The sequence below is a fragment of the Chenopodium album genome, chromosome 19 (genome assembly GCF_948465745.1).
Source record: "Chenopodium album chromosome 19, dcCheAlbu1.1, whole genome shotgun sequence".
In the NCBI taxonomy this organism is placed as follows: domain Eukaryota; kingdom Viridiplantae; phylum Streptophyta; class Magnoliopsida; order Caryophyllales; family Amaranthaceae; genus Chenopodium; species Chenopodium album.
The window spans coordinates 21,000,307-21,024,225 of record NC_137852.1 but is presented as its reverse complement, the minus strand read 5'-3'; the positions used below and the strand labels follow the sequence as shown (position 1 = coordinate 21,024,225).

General features: G+C 33.8%; 1 protein-coding gene across 1 annotated transcript; it reads right to left on the bottom strand.

The window, feature by feature from the left end:
* Window positions 1-304: 304 nt before the first annotated feature.
* On the bottom strand, window positions 305-3,951 carry LOC145594926 (uncharacterized). The gene is made up of 4 exons (XM_081651276.1): window positions 3,038-3,951; window positions 2,673-2,844; window positions 1,179-1,225; window positions 305-1,083 (listed from the first exon to the last, which is right to left on the bottom strand). The coding sequence occupies exons 1-4, from the start codon at window positions 3,859-3,861 to the stop codon at window positions 447-449; spliced, it is 1,680 nt and encodes a 559-aa protein (XP_081507402.1). The 5' UTR covers window positions 3,862-3,951; the 3' UTR covers window positions 305-446.
* Between the last annotated feature and the right edge of the window lie 19,968 nt (window positions 3,952-23,919).

Here is a 23,919-nt window from a genome sequence, read left to right as displayed (position 1 = left end):
AGTAAAAAAATTTAAGTTTAAGTTCAGCAAAAATAATTTCAATTTAGTAAAAATAACTTCAGTTAAGCAAAGTTAAGGTGAAGAGAACAAGGCCTAATTGACTAACGCGTTGCATATAAGCTTTGATATTTGAACAGAGAGCCTGAGATTGTGAAATTTCAAATTATCTTTCTCAGAAAACAGAATTTTATCTAACTTCTCCATTTGGAAATTGCAAAATTGTAGAAGTTGATCCTACAGAAGGGGAGAAAGAGGTACAAATTATGAATTCGTAAAACTAGCAAATATGAGTAACTCAACTCTATGAGGGCAAGAAAGAAAATATTCCTATTATAAATATGGACCATATAAAAGAGTCAATATGCTGGTAATCAACTAGTGCTAATTGCGTCAAAAAAATTCTCCACGGCAAGTGGTTGGAATGTTCACAATTCTATAATTTTAGATTAATTAGCGTTTGGAGTAGTTTGTTCAGTAGCTTGTTTCTTTGGACAGGCAGAAGAAATGTGACCGCGTTCACCACATTCATAGCAAGTCCTTCTCTTAAGCTTCCCAGAGCTAACCCCGGTATTATTCTCTGGTGGTTGTACTACTGGTGGAAAAACTTCATCATAACTCTCTTCAGGTTGTACAGCTGCTGGCATGATAACACTATAATTCTCTTCAGGTTTTACAGCTGGTGGCATAACTCCAATATTATTCTGTTGAGGTTTTACAGTTGATGGTGCTGAGGCAGACCCTGGATTTCTTATACCTGCTCTCACAGGGACTGCACGACTTATCTTCACAGTCCGTCCACATACTACCTGCTGATCCAGTTTCAATGCTTTTGTAAGAGAGTCGCTGTCAGAGACGTCCACATGTGCGTATCCTTTGAATTCTCCAGTCTCTTTATCCTCCCCAAATCGGATTGACGTTATATTACAATCAGAAAAGAACTTTCGTAAGTCTTCTTCTGTGATATCCCATGACAAGTTTCCAGCATATATCCTGTTGTAGCCCTCTATGACTGGTGGGATAAAGGCTGATGATTTAGTGGTACGAGTTGCCTTGTAGGGTTGAATTTTCAGGTAAAAGCCATCCCTGAGATAAGAGCAGATTGACACAAGTATATGAATGATGTGAAACTTAAGTAAGACAAAAAATCAATAGACAGATGCATATTGGAAAACACGTACATCTCAGATCCATCTAGTGCCAGGGCTTTTTTAGCGGCCTCTTCTGTCTGCAAAAAGCATGATAACATTATAAGATAAGGAAAGTACAATATATTGACCAAGCACAAGGAAAAGAGGATTTATTGTAAAAAGACTCAAAACCAAGGATATCAAAAAAGCATGTTTATACATCAAAATTATAGTATCATCCAGTAATCTAGGCAGTAACACCAAAGCCTTAAAATAACCGAGCAGCTACAACTTCCAAGTCTCTCCAACCCCCTATAAGATGGCATCCTCCACCACCCTATAAGATGTCATTGTCAAATTGTTTAAGTGATATTGACTTACCAAATTGAAGGAACTCTACAAGTAATTAATAGTTTGCTACAGTAAACATGACAAAGTAAGATCACTGGCACAATGGTTAATTTATGTAAAATATATCAAGAATTAGGCCTGCATATCTTGAAGCCAGAGGATTACAAAGGTTAGTTGCTTTGATTGATACAAACGAGAACTAATTTAAACTTCACAAAAATGAAAATCCTCTGGAAGTATTTCAGTCACAGTGACTAAGAAATGTAGAAGTGTTGCAAAGAGATTACTGCCAGGGACAAATGTTGAGGTACAATATTTAATGACAAGAAAGGATGACATCACAAATGAAACTCTCTCTAGGCTCGGCTAATATGTGTAAATCTTGCTTAACTTGAAACATGGAGCAAGTCTAGAAGTTACAAATCCTTGATGTACACCTAGGCTCGGCTAATATGTGTAAATCTTGCTTAACTTGAAACATGGAGCAAGTCTAGAAGTTACAAATCCTTGATGTACACCTAGGCTCGGCTAATATATGTAAATCTTGCTTAACTTGAAACATGGAGCAAGTCTAGCAGTTACAAATCCTTGATGTTGGTATGTGCGTATGTCAAGTAATTGTTGTTTCATACTCCGTATTAATCCTTTGTTCCTCTGAGGCTCTAATATCATGTAAAGTTTAGCAAAACTGCTTAATCCACCAAATGACTCAGAATGCAGGCTAATCTACAGCATTAACCAGTCATACATTGACAGAACTGTATTGTATCATGATAGAGTGTGTTGTATATGTCAACCTGTTTACTATGTCTAATATTTCACCAAAAGATGATTAATTCTGATTCGTAAAATTCAGAAGCAGCAAAATGAAAAGGGGTTACTACAGAATATTTGATAAAATTTAAAGAAAGGGAAGAAGAGACAACAGAGGAAGAACAGTTCTCACAAACAACAGTTTCTACATGCTCCATACTAATCCTTTATTCACATCTCTTGGAATTCAGGAACATCATTCTTATCAAGTGTTAATTCTTCTCCCCCAGCCCAAACAATGGCTGAATGTCACTATGATATATTTTTAATGTTCGAAAGCAATATGTCAAGCACTGATATTCGATCTTCATGAGTACGAAGTCAAGTATAAATGCTCAGAAATCCAAAACAATATAAATCATCTCAGTGATAATTAAGTACCTTAAAGCTGATAAAAGCAATACCCCTGAATTTTCCAGTCTCAGGAAATTTCATACAATCAATATCAGTTATAGTACCACAATGATCAAAGAAACTCCACATATCGTCCTCGGTTGAACTATATGGCATCCCTCCAACATATACTTTCTTACAATCATCCTCATTTCCTTCCCTGTCAAACAAATAAACCAAAACGACATCTATATAAGGCACCACTTCTCCTCCAAAACAAATTGACATCAACATTTACAAACGCATACAATTACATACATAATAGTATATTAACATTAGCATTTAAGATTTAACAACAAATCAAACCAAACACAAAAATTAACCAAATGAACATGTTCAAATTTGAGAAATACCTAGTCTCATCAACAATTTGTTCTGGAAAAACAGCATTATCAACCTCAGACTGCTTCTCCTCAGTCTCAATCTTTGACTTCGATTTCGACTTCGATTTCTTCTTCTTTTTCTTTTTCTTCTTCATAGGAACTCTTTTTTCCTTGCTTAAATCACTACCTTCTTTCACACCCAATTCAACATCACCCTCACTTTTCTCTCCCAAATCAATCTTCTCCTTCTCCCAATTTAATATCTTCTTCAATTTCTTGACACCCAATATTTTACCCTCGCCGCCATTTTCGACAACCTCAAGCTTTCCATCGCCAATTTCGACAATCTTAAGCTCAACCCCACCCCCATTTTCACCCTTCAATTTCTCTATCAGTTCATTCTTCTCCTTCTCCTTTCTCTTATTCCTCTCAATCCTCTTCAATCTCTTGATACTCAATTTTTCACCCCCGCCGCCATTTGCAACAACCTCAAGCTTTCCGCCGCCATTTTCGTCAACCTTAAGCTCAACTCCACCCCTATTTTCGTAAACTCCACCCCCAATTTCAACACCCAGGTTCTCTCTCTTCCTTTTCTCCCCCTTTGGAGATTTTTCGACATGGGTATCGTTATTTTCACCAGTTGATAGATTCTCCCTGCGTTTTTCTCTCTTTGATAATCTGGGTTTCTGGGTTGTTGAATCCAGCAATTGTTTCATCGATTTTGGGGTTTCTGGGTTTTTTACAATTTCGAAATCTGGGTTTTTTACGATTTCTAAATCTGGGTTCTTCGAGTTTGAGATTTCTGCAAATTTAGATTGTATTTGCTGCTTCAATTTCTTGTTTGATAACACCATCTTTTTTTCTTTTTCGATGGGATTTTTCTGCTTCAGAGCTTAAACCTCTACCTTCAGAAAAAGTTGATAAACCCTATTGTGTTAGGTTATTTTAATTGCTCCCATATTTTCTTTTGATAGATTAATTTATTTATAGCATATAAAATATGGAGTTAACATCTTTGTAGAATCAATTATTTATGCTCACTCTAATTACATCTTCTTTAAAAAAAATTATTTATTTCCTTATTATATTATGTACTTAATTGCATAACAACCTAAAGGTAAATATAATTGCTTGTTTATTTATTTTGTTGACAAAAAGAAACTTTTTTTTCCTCTAATTTCCTTAAAAAAAATTTTATATTAAAAACATAAAAAAAATTTAATATATAGTTATTGATTGATTACTCAATAGCTTGTCTCCTCAATTACAATAAGACTATTAGAGTGTAGCCAACTAGCCGGTTAGCGATGTAGGTGACCTAGGTCACTAGGTGTAGGATTTACTTAGGATACACGAATAGCCATTTATTCTGTACAAGTATTTTTTTAGAAGACACGAGTCATGTCCTACTACAATAAGATTCGCTTCATTTATTTATACAAAATTTCATCTTTTCATTTTCTTTTGGAAGATTGAAGTGAAGGAGGAGAGAAGATGTGTGGATTGATGATATGAACGTTTTAATAGGTGGTTTTTAGATAGTAAAGAAATTAAATTTTTTATCTTTGATCCTGTCAAGCCCGATCCGATCTTGGACCGGTAAATAGCTCTAACTAGCCCTACTATGTTACTCCAACTAAAAAATCTTCCGACTATATGAGTGAGGGATTGTCAATCGTAGAAAAATTGTTATATACACCTGGATGCATGGTGCACCCAAGGGTATTTGTTTGATCAGTTAATAATAAAATGTACAATAAGCATCGAAATGAGCAAACAATACCTTAAGGTGTACCGTGCACCTGGGTGTATATAACAATTTCTATCAATGAGCTTAGATTTTAATACGGTTGACGTCTCCATTAGACAAACTATGCCTTTTCCAAATAATGTGAAAGATTCGTGGTATGATCTACGTGATAGATTTCCCAACGTAATGGTTGAGAATAAGTTATATTACTGATTGAAAGCAACATGATCTCCTCGTATCTGAACATTATGATTTATGTACTTTGTGGAATGAAATTGTTAGTCCTATTTAGGCTCGAACTTGTACGTGCTCCGCTACTAGTGAATATGTTGTGTTGCTTGGCAGTTCATGATTCTAAGAAGTATAAGTTTGTTCTTGACGGGTACACATAAGTCATGATGCATCCCCTTCCATTTCTTTCTTATGCTCACGGTAATGGTGTTGGTTGCTAAAAGGCGTAACACGATAGTTGATGCACTGGCCTGGGGACCAGCATCGATATGGCGAGCTTTGCTATGGATGGTCAAGCACAAGGATCTGGACAAGGGTTGCAGGTTGGGGCAGCGTTGAACCTCATACTTGCTTACATTGTGGCCATAAAGGTCACGATAAGGAACATTGTTTGAGCTAGTTCGGTGTCCTGAGAAGTATACGGATCTTGGAGGTAGAGGTGCAGCCCATTGGGGTCATGGAAGAGGTCACAATGGTGGTCATGGTCATGGAAATTTTGCTGCCAATACCAAGAGTTGACAGCAAGGTAATAGCGATATGGGTGATGTAGATCAATCCATTTTAACTACATTGACTCCAACAGTTGTTTGCTACACTTAAGTTCACTAATACTACAGCTACTGCTCCCAAGTTTTGAATCAATGGATTATTGACTCGGGTGCATTAAATCATATATCTAGTAATATACTAATATTGACTTTTAATTTGAATTGCATGATATATCGCTGAACATGTTGATCTTCCTAATTCAAAAAGTACTACTGCATCAAATGGCGGCCGAATTAAATTAAGTGAACACTTAATCCTGGATAATCTTTTATACATTCTTGCTCTTGTACTATGATGTTTGTATTTCACAGTAGTATTTTCTTTGGTACTATCTGCCGATAGACTTACAGCAACAACTTAAATTGAAGGGGAAATCAACTACTACAAGCTCTACAACACATTTTCAGTCTATATCAAGCAATGCTTTAAACTCCTAAACACCCTTACTGGAAGCTATGGAAATTTATCAGTTTCACTAAGTACTCCACAACATAAGGCATTACAGCCTGTATAACGTATACACTAATTATAAGTCAAGTTCACGACATGGACATGTTTTCAGAAAGTGACAGACAACTTAAAGCTGAATTGATTAGAAACATATGTAATAACGATCTAAAACTATGAAGTCGAGTGTATATATATGTAATGCATGCATCTTCTGTAACCCTCACTCCACCAGTCCACCTGACCAGTACCAACCTCTTATCCTTTATCCCTTCCATCAATGATTCCACCACCACAACCCCCACCACACCTATCGAGCTTCTACTCGTATCCCTCCTATAAATTCTCCAACAATGCATAGCACCACCCTTTCCTCCCCTCACCTTCCTTCACACAAGCTCCGCACCTGGAACCAAAAAAATATCAAGCCTGTCAAAGTGCCAGACAATAACAGCCCTTTTTTTTTTTTTGCCCTTTACAGGAAAAGGAAACGATAAAATTTAAGATTAGTCTTTTTATGTGAAGAAACTCTCTGTAAGTTCAAGACTTACCCATCATAAGAATTTCTTTATACTTTTTTCTCTTCTAGATATAGACTCACAAATTATGTAGCCAATAAGAGTTCTTGGAGAAAACCTAAGATGAGATAGACAGTTTTACATTACAGCCGAAGCAGGGAACATTGTCTTATTGTCTCATAACAGATAGTAATTTGAGAAGTGATCCAAGAAGAGGAATCAAGTATCGTGTTGAGAGGTTGCATAATTCTCAAAACTTGTCCCCAATCTGATGTTACACCCCAAAAAAGGCAAAACAGTTTCAAATTGTTTGATAATAAAGCACCATAGTATTGTGGATTTTCAAGACAAAGCTAACTCTAGCTGAAGTTACAAACAAGGTTGCTTTATGCATAAGATACAATGACAATATGAGATGGACTAGTAGAATAAAGTCCCTTGTCGCAAGGGATCCATGAACAAAAAATATGAATAAATTTACCAGCTCTGAGTCAACCAGAGCTCCTCTCTAAATAAGTATTCGTCAATGAAGCAACCTATGTTGAGCTATTACAGAAATGCGGGAACCCTTACTACTATCAAAGGGAGAAGAAGCTCAAAGCTGAATAAAACTCCTCTTTGACTCAAAACAGTCCTTGCAAAATTGTTTCAAATTTCAATGAAAAGAACAACCCCATTATCTTCTATGTAATGACCACGACCAACCAATACCAAGTCATTCAGACATGGTCACTGTTTTCCCCATAGCACCACAACTTTCACAAATATTGCACTCATAAAAAAGGCAACAATGGCAAACTAGTAGCGCTGCTGAACAGAAAAGGCTTTATAATGTAATCTGCAGCTATTTTTCTTTGTTACTGTTAATGGACACACAACCACCCAAACTCCTCCTATTCCTTAACGATTAAATTCAAGCATCCTATTAAGCCAACAATCCTCAAAAAAATCAGCCTCACTATCACTAGGTACTCCCACAGTCTCCACCAACTCAAGTATTTTCTCCCACTAATGAGACTTTGTAATTTCCTATTTTACGCGAAGCCTTTCCATAGAACTTTCTCCCCTTTCGCAATGGAAGAAAAATTCAAGCTAAATTCATGTTTCTTCTATATCTATACCTTATTCAAATGGATGAAACTACCATAAATACAGGTGTACAACATATCATCCAATTTACACCAACTAAAATTATTTATCAATTAGACTATTGGGCTCATGAATATCCATAAAAAGCCAATTATCAATTTTCAGCAAAACACACCATTTATAAAATTTAACCTCAGAAGAATCCATAACAACTACAAAAACATGAATAATACTTTTTCAAATCAAAACTAGTAGAATAATTTTATTATTTGCAAAACTATAGTTTCATTCACAAGTAGATTTAATACAATAAATACTACAATAATCCTGCTATTATATCAACTACCAATTACATACTGAAAAACCCAAATTCTCAAATTGCAACTCACATTCAATTTAAATTCTTCTGATCATCATTTTCGTCTAAATTCCCAAATTTCTGCTTGAATGCATCCTGCCTTTGTAACCACATCATATGCCCCTAAATCCACCCAAATTTTCAGGTCAAAAAACGCAAAAAAAAAAAAAAAAAAAGAGCACAATTGATTTCTTTAATATTCAAATTAAAAATCGAAAATGTAGAATTTCAATAGTAGACAAAAATTGAAACGGATTGATTACCTGAAGTCCAGCAGCCCAAGCAATCAAGAGGGAAGCGACCCAAAATTTCTTGTCTTTGAGTAAATCTTTAAACTCCATTTTTAATGTTATTAAAAATCAAAATGTAGATTAGAACCCTAAAATCAAAGTTTCGAAAGTTCGAGGAGTGTGGTTATTTCAGCTGGTAGAACTCTAGAAGGTGTATTGTAGATTTGTAGGCCTCTAGGTAGCAAATTAGCCCCGACACTTTAAGTGCATTAGTAAATTAATTACACAAGACTAGGGGGGTGTTAATTGAATTGAGCAGCCTTAAATATGTCAAATTTTAAATATGTCAAATCTTAGTTAAAACTCAACTTGAGTTGGCTTGATTTAATTTCGACTTGACTTGAAAAGTTAACGAGTACGAAGCTCTAATTCGACTCGATAGGTTCATGTGCAACTCGATAATATATTTTATTAAATATGTAATTTTAAAACAAAGTTACCATGATTAAAAATTTGAAACTTTTATTTTTTTCTAGGGAAAAAAATTTGACACTCTAAGTTAATGTATACTAGTTTTGTCCCCGTGCAATGCACGGATTTTATAAAGTATGATATAATAATAGTGAATTGAGATAGAGTTAATTGAAATTAAATGACTAATGTAACACTTTTTTATATATATATAAAAAAAAATGAATCTAATAATGTCTATTATTTTTTTTTTACAAAAAAAGAAGATCATTTTGGAGGGAAATTTTTTCATAAAATCATGCCAAGTGTCCCTCCAGTGATTACTTTAGTATATTAGTATAGATTATCAATAACTAAATATTGTAGTAACTTAATAAAGTGGACAAAAAACAAAGACGTATATTTGGTTGACAACATAAAATGGGGGAAGTAGAAATTTATGGGATTTGATAAATTGAGAAATTGTTTGGTTGACACAGAAAAGCAAAGATGGGGGAAGTTGAAATTCTCAACTTCCCACAAAAAGGGAAGTAAATTACCAAGCCCCCCTACGTCAATTAAAATTCATGCGATTTCTAAATTCGCACATTGTCAACCAAACAAATTTATAAGGAAATTCCTAGAAATTTAATGATGGAAATAACTTCCCATGAAATGCAATTTTCTATGGGAATTTAATTCTCATGTCAACCATACAAGGCAAAACATTTATTGTGAACTACTCGACTCGACTTAACTTGAAATTTTAACAAGCACGAGGCAAGCAAGGTACTAATGAGCTTAGCGAGTAGCGATCGAGCACGAGTTGAGCGATATATACTAGTAAAAAGTTTTCGAGTCGAGTCAAGCACCCCTCAACTCATGATCGACTCACTCAATTATCACATCACTACACAACTATTAGTCTAGTCTATTACTTGTAGAGTTGTAGCAAATTAACCCCATTGTGCTATCAAAACCTATACATCAGTTTTAAGCAAAATCACAATAAAAGATATAAATATTGTATATGGCGAAAGAAAAGGAAAAAAAAAAAACACACACACACACACACACAAAACACAAAAAAAAAAAGAAAAAAATTTAAAAACATAAATAAATATTACATTGAACTTATACATTATCATACATATTGAATACATACTCCGTTTTAGGGCAGCCCTTGCTCAACTCTCGCTTGTTAAAGTTTTGAGTTGATTATGAACTATATCTAATATTAATATTTGTTTATCTTATTTAACTTTTTATAGTTTTTAAAATATGTTAGTAATTATTAAAAGGGATCGCTAAACACAACCTCTCTTTACTAACACAACACCTCTCTCCCTTACTTTTACCATTCATCAAAATTTCAAGTTTCTTTTTCTCTTTTTCTTGCTAAGGGGCCAAGTATATTATAAAAGGAAAACTTTTGTATACATCCGGTTTTCAGTAATTTACTGTACATCGGGTACACTTTTGTCAGATTTAGTGTCACTTTTGTCAAATTTAGTGTCACTTTTGTCAAATTTATCAATAAAGCGTAAATAACTCTTATATATGTCAGGGTAACTTTTGTACGTCTTAGTGTAACTTTTGCACATTTTATTGTCACTTTGTAACGGATGTTCAGTAATTTACTGAACATCCGTTTTATTTAAAAGTTTGTGATTATAAAAATGTGGTAATTATCTTTAAATAACTAAAAAATTACTATTGAATTGCGTATGATTATCAAATATATCGTATGGGTTGGCACATTATGTATCTATATAGCCGGATTGTTTAAGTGTGGTCATTTATCACAAGTGCATTAGATTACAAAGTCAACACCATTATTGTTCCCTTTCTTTTACATTTCACTGTAAGTAGAGGTGTCAAATCGGGTACCCAGATGGAGTTTGGGTTGACCCACGACGGGTCGGGATGTTTGGATCGGGTAATGATGGGTCATTTTAACTTAACAAACCAAATCAAATCAGGTTGAGCTTAATCAGATTCGGGTTAAAGTTGAGTTCAAGCATGGTCGGATACAAATCAAACTTGGCCCAAATCAAATTCGGGTCGAGTCATACCGAGTTCAGAAGAACTCGGGTCCGGATTTTATTGGCTTTATTTGGGTTAAAATGGATTTATTTAACTTTGGGTCGGGTCATTTCGTATTCGATTAGATCTCGGTTCAGATCAATTCAGTTCTGGTAAAAAATTGAATCTCGTTACTTCGATAGTTAGCTCATTCTTTTGGGTCGAATAATTTGAATTCGGGTCAATCTCGGTTCAGGTCGGCTTTTAGCTATATTAGAATAGTCACGTCATTTTTGTTGTTGGAGATTTTATTCATATATAGTTCAGATCATTTTTTGGGTTTCGTTTAAGTTTTTGTATTGGCTTATCAGAATTGATATAAGATTGACAACTCAAGTTATTACAGAAATTAAAATGATTATTTATCTCCTTGATCAGGTGATTATCACATATTATAAAATGTTTCCTTACGTTTTGGTTTATCATCGTCTTTGTGGCTATTTATCATCGCCAATTCATTGGCTACTCGATTATTAGAAGTATCAAGATTGTTTATTGTATATTTGTATATTACCAACTAACTCGTGATTAAGAATACAAGATTTTTCATAATTTAGTAACGTTTGATTTTGTTATTGTTAATGAAGTTATACCCCTCCATTTTGTAATAATCGCAACACATATTTACTTTACGTTGGTTTCATAATAATTCTATTATCTTATTTAGTAAGGACACGTTACTACGAATATTTTATTACTTCTCCTCATTAATCCTACCAACAAAAATATTTTATTATTTCTTACTCATATTAACAATTAATTATATTTCCACTAACTACACTTTATATTATAAAATTCTCAATTTGGACCATACCTTGTAATTTTCTTACAACTTTATGCAATGCAAACCCTAAACTAGGCCAATACGGCAATAAGATAAGATTAGTGACAATCAGATGAAATAAACACACGGTCTATATCAAAATTCAAATAAATTATAACTAAAATAAGCTAAATAAGCCCTAATATGTTAGAGTCCGTTCAGATAAGGGTTTGTTCAACTCGCCTTATTATTTTCTCTTATTACAACACTATAAGTTCAGCAGCCCGTCTTGTGTGTGGCCAGCCACACCAAGTAACCACTTATTTAAAAAAAAAGTAACCCATATAAAACGAACTGACCAAGTAACCCCTGTAATACAAACTTAGTAACCCCTATAACACTGAGTAACCCTATAACACTGACGAAGTAACCCCTTTAACACTGATCAAGTAACCCCTTTAACACTGATCAAGTAACCGCGGTTACACTAATAAAGTAACCCCTGCCACACGATGTGACATTGTGACCAACCACATATAAGACTTTGTGTAATAAGTTCAGATAATATCATATAAGTTTTGATATATTAAGATTAGTTAAGATAAATTCAAATAATTAAATTCAGATTATTTCAGATACATTCAGATAAATCCATATATGTAACATATGTTGAAATAAATTCAGATTAGTTCAATTAAGTTGAAATAAATTCAAATAAATTCATATTCATCAAAATCGTGAATATAATACACCTAATCACATTAATATAACATATATACATATTTAATGTCATAAACTTTAAATTTTATACATTTTAGGAAGTATATTTCATGGTATAATGATAATATTGGATTGTTTGACTTTAGAGTGCAAAATCATAGACTAATTGTCTAAATATATCAATCAATGATCATTGTACATTTACCTGTAGGAGTTTATAGGTACTACGCAGCGGAAATAACATGAATCATATTCATACAGTACCTAATCCAAGGATCTTTGCATAACACATAAAGAACACATAATTGTACCTTTGAAGCGTGATTCCACGTGCGATTGAGCAAGAACAAAGGGAGATAAAGAACCCCAAGTGTGATTCCTCTACTTGGTCCACGGGCACAAGTTAAACCTCCACTAATGCTAGTTAGTCGTGATTGAACGCTTCAATCAACCTTCAACGGAGAAGAGAGACACGAGCTAACCACAAACCACCACGACGAACACCACGAGCCACCATGAGGGGGCGCCGCACGTACGGACGTGAAGGGGAGAGAAGAGGGTCGTGAGTGAGGAGAGTATTTTAGGGTTTTGGGATTGGTTGCCTTGATGTCAAAATTCACAATGTGTGAATTATGACTGCTTGCTGCAAACCCTAGGCATGGATCTTATTTATAGATCTCATGTCTAAATAAGAGCCCATGTCAAAAGCCCAAAACCCTTATCCTAAACACACTACTCTAGCCCAACACTCTATATGGTATGTCATAATCTCATGAGGCCCATTAATGGCCTCTTACTTGTTTAACCCAATACCCTTGTTGTGTGACCTCATAGGATCCATTCTATAAGGCTTTGGGCTATTTAACTAACCCAAAGATCAATTATCATATCTAGCACCAGATATTGACGACCCTATAGAATGAACTTATTATCTCCATAATAATGATCCTTGATATATCTAGTAATTGCACTTATCGAAGACATAACTCCTTCAATCTCCCACTTGTCTGAGACAAGTGCGCAATATTCAAATTCCTTAAGTCAATGTGTGTCGATTTGATAATATGATTGCATCTTATGTCGTGATCATATTAATCTACAAATCTTTTCTTGAAATCTGAGTTAGAATTACAAAACAAATGGTTACAATGTAATCCATTTGAGCACGACCATGCATTTTCTGAATTCTTCCTCTTCAAGGGGCCAAGACACATTCCTAATTAAATAGGTAGACTCAATCCAATCTTGTGGCAACCAAAGCTCCCACTCAACTCATGAAGTAACCGGGAAACATCCTTTATAATCTCCAGTTACGGCTAGACGTTTGAATGTACCACAGTTAAATCAATCATTGAATGGAATCAGTGTTCCACTCATGTCAAAGGAATCCACTAATATATACGGAAGCTCTATACTTGAACTTCAAAGTAGGTCTATAGTTCGATCATGCATCATTCATGCATATCCATGTGATTGACCGAGCATCACTACGCTCCTATAGCCCATGAAACTGCACTATCCAATCAATCTTAACATGCTAGTCCATTATTGGAAGTCATTTATGTCCAGTTTAATGATTCCGAACTAGGAACTTAAATAATATATGAGTTTAGTTCACCTGTGGGGTTTCATTCAAAAGGTCATCAACGTAGTGAGCCCATCAATTCATAATTATTTTGGACATTTTATTTAATCTTGAAACCACGATTAAATAAGATTGAAACTTTGTTTCAATTAATAAACATAATTCTGCAAGCTAATGTATTTACTTTTGTAATATGCTTTCTCAAAACATACACAACTAAAATTACACAACTTGCTTCAATCCAAAAACCTTAGTATGACTCTCATACCTTGGTCATGGAAGGGGTTCAGAAAGTAGAGTTCATGAGATATTCTCATAAACATGAACTTTGCAATTTCTAAATTTTATAATCATTTTCATCTCCATACACTAAGAATTTTCCTTCGCCCTTTCGCAAGGAGCTTAGGAATTTCTAATTTGTATTCCAACGTCACATTGGATTTTGATTGAAATCTATCATCACTTGTTCTTAAAACAGGTGAATCAAATAGACGAGTATAGTCCATGGCATGTGCATGATGCATCCTTTGCGAATTGCATAAGGATCATCACTCAAAGTCTTAATTTCATCAACCTTTCTCAAGGTATTGAATCATTAAGCAACGTGCCATGTCACATGGGATTGAAACTCTTTTCAATATAATGTTGAACCTTATAAGAGTCTTACCAATATAAGCTTCTTAACCAAAACTCAAACATCCTTCGAGACCTATCTATATAGATCTTGAATCCCAAATGTACTCATCTTCTTCTTCAAGATTTTCATACAAATTGCAATAGCCATCATTTGATCCTTCAATAATTGCTCTCTGTACTAGACCAAGAAGACTCTATAGCTCCCACTAAACATCTTGTACACACAAGACCTTTTCTTCATTTTACGAGAACATCAAACGATTTGATTAACTCACAAAATTAAGAACATTAACTCCCTGATGCTAACTTCAATCCATTCTGGATCTTTTATGCATCCCTAGGATTATTGGATCTCCAAACTTTTGACTGTATCATATACAAATCTTATTTCATGAACAATTTCAAGAAAGTGTTTTGAAATCCATCTACCAAATCTTATAAGGTAGAAATCATTAAATATCTTTAATAGATCTTTGCAACATGACTAATGTAAAGGTTTCATCGTAATCCCTTAACAAGTCTTTGCTTTAGTTAGAAAACATTTTTCTTTCTTGTCTGTTTTGCTTACAATGGGTTTCACCCAATTTAGGCAAATTATTCAAGTGTCATACGCTTGCTTACAGACTTAGAATCTATTTCAGATTTCATGGTTTTAAACCACTTGGAGTCATAACTTGTCAAATCATCTTTATTACTTGCATAATCATCATGTTCCAAAATGAATATTTTAGAACTCTTAGTCAATATGAAATCATATTTCTTTGACTAAGTTTTACATATGCTAGTCATCCTTGTGGGTTTTACGCAACAATTGAAACTCATACAACAACTTTGTTTAGTTTTCAATGAGAAACGGCAATAGAGGATGTGCACTTGGAATGTACTACCTTCGACACATGGTTATTAATCCCATTACACATAATGAGACCACGCGTTGTCATTTGTAATATGAGGTGAATCATGCTCATATTGTTGCTTTTATTCGATAACTTCTCGAATTTCTTCAAGATTTTCGAAATCACTTTTCTTGAACTCTTTCAAGGCTCTCGAACTTTTCGAGATTCTTATACTCCCACTTGCCTTTTGAGGAGGCATATTTAGCATAGGGTGAACCAACCAAGGTTTTGAACCATGTTTGTTTGTTGCTTTTCTCGAACTCTTTTGAGATTTACACTACTCCTACTTGACCTTTTGGAACAATTTCCATAAGGGCACCTACTTGAGCAACAAACATTTTGTGCTAAGTATGGTTTGTGTAGTAGTACCCCTTGCTGTATATAGGAATCGAGTGTGCATTAAACATTTTAATAAAACTTTTATTCCTTACTTTGTAGAAAGACTATATGAGAACTTTTCTTATCCATATCACATATGAAGCCTTTGCTACATTCTGATTTGACCTATGTAATTTTTGTTTAGTTTTGTAGCTTATCTTAAAAGTATATCCCTTGAACAATGGTTGGAAGATAGGTAACTTACATCCACTATCAAAATATATCTCATATAGATTGATAGCTTCCTTCATAAACACTTCACAAGGTTTGCTTTCGGAGTTTGTTGTAAAACAATTTCATAACTCTGGATGTTTATCAATGTCTTGGCTTAAATTCTCATTATTACGATCATATCGCAATACTTTGAATGTGTTTCCAAGTACATGTCTTGACTTAAATTTTCACAATTACAATCATATTGTAGTGTAATCATTATCTTGTCAAGTTGATACTGAACTTCATACTGAACATTTTGAACTTTTCAAAATCTTCACTTCCATGCTTCAACTAAGCATAAGTAGTGATCGTATCACAAATGAAGTTTCGTTGTCCATCTCTAGTCTTTGAACCTTTGGTTTTCTTACATCGATATGTATTCGACCTTGAGTTCTCATCATCATTTCTCTAAATGGTGACTTTGTCAAAGTTTCAAATTAGAATGATAATTACATATATCAATGGATTCATAATTCAATGATATTGAAAGTCCATCCCTTTGGATCTTCCGCATGCAATTTTCATTTTTATTCGAATTAATTGACATTTTAGAGACAATTTATATATATAGAAATGGTTTAATTATTTCTATCATATAGAATTATAAACCCATTTAGCAATCCAAAATACATTATGATTCAATGAAGCATAAAATAACATTTATTCCACGTTTTTGAATCTTCGATGTTTAGTCATTACTAACATTGAATGGTGTTTTGATAATGGCAAGAATAAATAACATTTATTTAACTCTAACCAATTATTAGTGGTGAAATACTGGTTCTACTTGTAAAGTTGCAACTTTTGCGTCCAAACTCGTAGATTCTACTTGTGAAGTAGCAACATTTGCTTCTAAACTTGTAGATTTATTCCTCCTTTAGCTAAATTCTTCCTTTAGTTCAACCAGATTGTGCAATGAGTGATCTAAACAAGACATCATATGTCCAAGAAGTAGCAATATGCTAAATCAATTTCTATAATATACTTCTTAAATTGGAACATTTCCATTCTTTTACCTTCCAACTATATGAGGTAGTATCTAATCAATTGGAATTGGTCCATTTAATTTGAAACATTTGTTGTTCATAACAACTTTTAGCATGTAAGTAGTTCTAGGTTTGAGAAGTAGCAACTTGTTTGCATTTCTTGGCCTATAACATCTTAATGCAATCCTCATATATTCCTAAACCTTTCCCTTTGAGCCACCTAGAACATTTCTCTTATGTTCAAAATGATACCTTGCTCAACTACTTTAAGCACTTTTCATGATTCTGCTAAGTCTATTCTATCATTATTTAAATTTGAGTTTAATCAAGTATTAAACTCTATATAAAGTAGATGAAGAATACTGTCATTTGATCAACTTTTGATCATAGAGATGATCAACTTTTGATCATAGAGATTTCCAATCACTTTCTTATATTCAATCATATTGAAGATAAGAGATTTTATTGGACTTGTACACTTGTCTTTTGAGGGATTGTACCTCTCATCTCATTATATCCCTTGAAACATTTTTCAAAATGAAGATGTGTTGGTATTTTATTCAAACATTTTGAATAAAACCAACCTTAGACATGTGACATGAATTTCTAAAACTTGCCTTTCAGAACAATCTTAGCAAAATTGGAATATAGGTTTATGGATTATCTTTTAAACTTTTTGAGAACGTTTCTCAACTTTATTTTCAATCGAGGAGATTATATATAATAATAAAATTAGAACGACATGTTACTTACAAGTAAACGCAAAATTCAATTATGTTTATTAAATTTAAAGTGCCAAAAGCGAATTAAATTGGTAACTTTAAAACACTCTATTCAATTTAAGTGATCCCATCTTGAATTAAGTGATTCCAAGATCCTTTATTTGTGCAATAATTAACCAGAGTGAGGCTCTGCAATCAACCATTACATTTTCAAGGTGAGTAAACTCTAGACTAATTACAACTCTTGTAATTCTTGGTTGAATAATTAACCATCGCATGTTTAATTATTACTCTTAGCTTCAAGGTTCTAAACGGTTTAGGTAACCTTGTTGAATATAACCAATTAAAAGTGTAGTTATGCGGTCCTACCCCCACTTCCCCAAGATATATTATGATGCTCTGCTGAGGGCTAACCCATCACAAACGATCAAGGTTTTCGTCGGGTTTTTAATTGGAAAAGCTGCATCAATATTACTGGGATCTAGATTTATTATGTTGTGATTAAATAGTGAACTCTAGCGCATCATCACAAAACATCAATAAAATCTAACATGCATAAAATACTGAATGCATAAATAAGACATAGCATGGCCCCTAATCCTAAGAAAACTAATAAAGTAAATGCTCCCACTTGAATCATCATGGATCGCATCCACCTTGCTCCTTTGGGCCTTCACTTCATGGGCTTCTTGGATTAACTGCAACCTGTAATTCTACTCTATTCTATCTACTACTTAAATAAAATAAAATAAAATTACAAAATACTTTATCGGTTCGTAGACCGTACTAAGATTACAAAAATACATCACGATGCGCAGATCGTATTTAGCAATCTACTGGGCCATACTAGTCATTATATAGAAATAAACAACATCATATATTATAAAATTGCCACATAATAAATCAGTCATCATGTTTTCCTAAACTACAACATCGAATGTTCACAATTAAGGAAACATGGCACCTAAATATCTCATATCTTAATTAATGTAATTAGATAATATCATATATTATTCATGATCATCAATAAAATATCATATATTCTAAATTAGTCATGAGATAGAATCAAATCTTATTTTAATCCTAAAAGATAAATCATATTTATCCTCAAAGATTATCCTAACAAAGTTAGGAAATTCTATCCTAATTACTAGCCAATCACAATATTTTAAATCAATTATATCCAAAAATAATTATGGGATAATCACATTATTTAAATCAATTATTATCCTTTTGGAATATGCTCAGAATATCCTAACAAATCTTATCCAAAATTAACCACTTTAATTTAGGATAATTACCAATTTAACAACTTAGATATGGATAATATCAAATATAACAACTTTTGAATATTTGATTTTATCCTTAAATAAAAGATTTATCTAAATAAAACAAATTTTATCTTTTAAAATAAAAGATCATATTTTCAAAATATTTTAACTTATCCAAAATAAAACTGATTTTATCCCAAAATAATTCATAATTATCTTGAAATAAATTTTCAAAAAACAGTTTTTTTTTTTGAAAAACGTGCGCCAGCCACCGTGGTGTGGCCAGCCGAAGCCAGCCACGGTGGCCGTACACCTTGCGGTGTACGCTGCACAGCAGCGACGCAAGGGCAGCAGCAGCACACGCAACACTTGCGCGGCACTGCTGTCGCTGCTCCTGCTGTCCGAGCACCCTGCCCAGCCTCGCCCTTCCTCCTGGACCACCTGGTGCGGCAGTCGCCGTGGCAGCGCCACCCAGCCGCGGCTGCCGTACCTTAAATCCTTCCTTTTTTTTGTTTCAATTTTAATCAACAACTTTTGTTAAATAAAATTCATGTGGTCCATGATAAATTAAAACATAACTTTTATGCTAATTCATGCAATTTAAAATTAAATTCACAATCTAATTTTAAAATCTAGGGTTCTTCATGAAAATAATCCCCAATTTAATTTAACTTTTAAATCAAATCATTGATCATGCAAAATTCACAATTTATACATAAAATCAACTGGATTAAATTCATGAATCATTAAACAAACGAAATCGAACAAAATCAAGCACAAAATCAGATTTTAGGGCTAATTAGGTTCGAAATTTTCGAAAAAAAATTAGGGTTAGGGTTCGAAAAAAAAAAAATTCGAATAAACTAGGGCAAAATTCGGATCTCTTCATGGCTATTTTGAGCATTATTAAATCACATTTAATCGATTCCAAGAGTTTAATCACATTAAATATAATAATTGAACCATAATTAAATATTCTCCCTCCTAATTGAATTAAAATTGTGGATTATCAAAGAATTATTGGCAATATGCGTAAATGCAATAGGCTAACTGATACCACTGTAGGAGTTTATAGGTACTACGCAGCGGAAATAACATGAATCATATTCATACAGTACCTAATCCAAGGATCTTTGCATAACACATAAAGAACACATAATTGTACCTTTGAAGCGTGATTCCACGTGCGATTGAGCAAGAACAAAGGGAGATAAAGAACCCCAAGTGTGATTCCTCTACTTGGTCCACGGGCACAAGTTAAACCTCCACTAATGCTAGTTAGTCGTGATTGAACGCTTCAATCAACCTTCAACGGAGAAGAGAGACACGAGCTAACCACAAACCACCACGACGAACACCACGAGCCACCATGAGGGGGCGCCGCACGTACGGACGTGAAGGGGAGAGAAGAGGGCCGTGAGTGAGGAGAGTATTTTAGGGTTTTGGGATTGGTTGCCTTGATGTCAAAATTCACAGTGTGTGAATTATGACTGCTTGCTGCAAACCCTAGGCATGGATCTTATTTATAGATCTCATCTCTAAATAAGAGCCCATGTCAAAAGCCCAAAACCCTTATCCTAAACACACTACTCTAGCCCAACACTCTATATGGTATGTCATAATCTCATGAGGCCCATTAATGGCCTCTTACTTGTTTAACCCAATACCCTTGTTGTGTGACCTCATAGGATCCATTCTATAAGGCTTTGGGCTATTTAACTAACCCAAAGATCAATTATCATATCTAGCACCAGATATTGACGACCCTATAGAATGAACTTATTATCTCCATAATAATGATCCTTGATATATCTAGTAATTGCACTTATCGAAGACATAACTCCTTCATTACCGTCCCTAATCCATGCACTAATATCAATCAATGACAATAATTTGTACATTTGTATTGTCCCTAATATGTTGACTCCATTCAACATTGCCATTTCTTTGCGGCACGGTTTTCCTTATATTAACAATATATCAATTTCTTGTCGAAAAAAAAAACAATATATCAATTTATTAATAATGTACATGCGTTAATTTTTTGGTCATCCATGAGCTTTTAGTTTGCAATGTTGTAGAAATGTAGAATATTTAGATGTGTGAAATCATGGGCTCTTGGATTTAATTATAGTTTGTTAGCTTAGTTAGACGAATAAAGGATATATAAGTAAATGTGATAGTGTATGTCTCACTTTTCCTAATTATAACTAAGCTTGAACCCCACAACTTAAAATGGTTGGAGAGGATGGTCATGAAAAATGTTGGATTAAGTTAATTAAAAGGGTCGGGTAAAAATTAATCATGAGTAGTTTTGGGTCGGGTTAAGTTGGGTCAAAGGATGTTTCAAGTCGGGTAAATAGAGGTCAGGTGATACATAAATCGGGTAAAAAGAGATACTTTTAGGGTTCAAAATGGTTTCGGGTAGATTTTGTTTCGGATTAGATTGAATTCGGATCTTGAATTATCGGGTCTTAATAGTTTCGGATTAACTATGAGTCGATTCCAAGTTGGGTTTAGACCATATATTACCAGGGGAAGTCGGTTTTGAGTTAACTTCGGGTTGACTCCAGATCGAATTCGGATAAAAAATTCGCGGGTTAAACCAGTTCGAAAACAGTTCGGTTTTAGATGAACCTTTCGGGTCGGGTGAGTTTTTGACACCCCTAACTGTAAGTGCGATTTTCTGATTGATGATTTATTATTTGTAGAGCTGTCAATTCGGGTAAATGGGTCGGGTTTGAGTCGGGTTTGTGTGGGTCGGGTCGATACGGGTTAATGTCATGACCTATGTGGGTCGGGTTCGGGTTGGGTCATGCTTGAGTCGGGTCACGTCGGGTCATCATCTTTTCGGGTTCGGGTCGGGTTTAGGTCGGGTCAATAAAAGGTCGGGTTACATTCGGGTCGGGTGAAAAACAATTCGGGTTAAATTCGGGTTTTTACGGGTTTAAATGAGTTAGGGTCATGTTCGGGTTCGAGTCGGGTTCGGTTCAAGTCAGTTATTTTCGGGTTATCATCAGGTCGGGTCATTATCGGGTTCGGTTCAAGTCACTAATTTGCGGGTTATAATCAAGTTGGGTCATTATCGGGTTTGAGTCGGGTTCGATTCAAGTCAATATTTTGCGGGTTATAATTAAGTTAGGTCATTCTCGGGTTCGGGTCGGGTTCGGTTCAAGAAATGGCACTTGTAGAATTGAGTCACTATTAGTGGCTGCTTCTAAAGGGGATGATCCAAAACTCAAAGAAATGGCAGATCTTATGCGTTCCAAGTTTGATAAATATTGGTCTGATTACTCTGTGCTATTATCTTTTGCTGCAATTTTTGTTCAGGTCTTCTATCACTACTGCTTAGGGAAAGATATGGACATGAATATGTATGAAAATGACAATAATTTCCTAAGACCAATAATTCACATGCAATTAGTTCAAGAAACCAACAACTTAAAGAGAAAAATATAGTTGGACATGAGTATGCATGATAATGACTATAATCTCCAAAGAGGCAAAGACCAATAATTCACTTGCAAGCAATACACTACGAAGCTCATAAGCAAGGAATCCATGTTAATAAATTGAAAAAAAGCCTGAAACTCAATAGTCAACTAATTCAAACCCCGTGCTATGCACGGTTTTACAATAATATATTACTATATAATTATTAGAAACTGTACAAAACGAATCATTAGAAGTACAAAAAAAAAATTAAATAAAATAAATAAATAAATAAGTACAATAAACATTATGATATACCATAAGATTAATCTCAATGTCTAACTTACACTACAATTAATGTGAGACGGGAGAATTAATAAGATTTTAGTATTCGTAATATGAAAGCTACTATTCATGTTATTCTGGTTGATAACCAAAAAAAAAAAAATTAATACTTTTTGATGATATACTAATAGTTCAAGTGTTTTATAATTTTACCTAACATTTTATTCAATACCACACTAGGCAAAAAAAGGGGTTGGCCACCGGTTCAAAACCCCCCTTTGCCACCGGTTTTGAACCGGTGGCCAGTGGGGGGGTGGCAATACTCCAAAGCAAGGCCACCGGTTCAAAACTGGTGGCAAAAAGGGGTATTGCCACCGGTTAACCGGTGGCAATTATCGTTTCGCGCATTTTTGTTTTTGGGTATTAATTATTTTTGCCACCGGTTAACCGGTGGCAATATAAAGTATACATAAATTTTTTTTTTTTTCTGTCTTTTTCAAAACGAAATATAACAGAACAATTCAGTAAAAAAAAATTACAAACATCAAAATATAAATCAAACAATATCAATCTATATAATCGAAATTTTATTTACAATATAAATCAATACAATTGATCAATTACAACATATAAATAAAAAAAAAAAAATTACAATATAAATCAGAAAAAAAAATTACATCATCAAAATAAAAAAAAAAACCATACAACATCAAAACAATATTCCTGCTTCATGATTCTTCGATGTAAGATCTAAATCAATGTTCCTGCATCAACCAAAACAAAAAATAAATCATAAGCTGCGACACAAAAAAAAAAAAAAAAAAAAAAATCACGAACCCAGAAAACAATATTCAATTTCAAAAACCCAGAATACTTAAAAAAAACCCAGAAAACTTAAAAAAACCCAGAAAATTTTAAAAACCCAGAAAATTTAAGATACAACACTATGCATGTATCCATAAATCGATTTTAAAAACCCAGAAAATTTTCACGAACCCAGAAAACAATATTCGAATTAATTGATTAAAATCCAAAAAACTCAGAAAATTCGATTACAGTAACACCCAGAATAAAAATTAAACAAAAATAAAAACAAAATCTCAGAAATAAGTTAAAAAACAGAGGAAAAAAATACCAAGAAATTGATTCACGAACTCAAAGACAAAAACCCAGAATTAATTGATTAAAATCGATTAAAAACCAAATTAAAATCGATTAAGAAACTCAAACAATTCCAAAAACGACTAATTAAACCCGGAAAATCAATCAATTAAACCTAACAAAATCCGATTAATTAACCAAAAAAAATCGATTA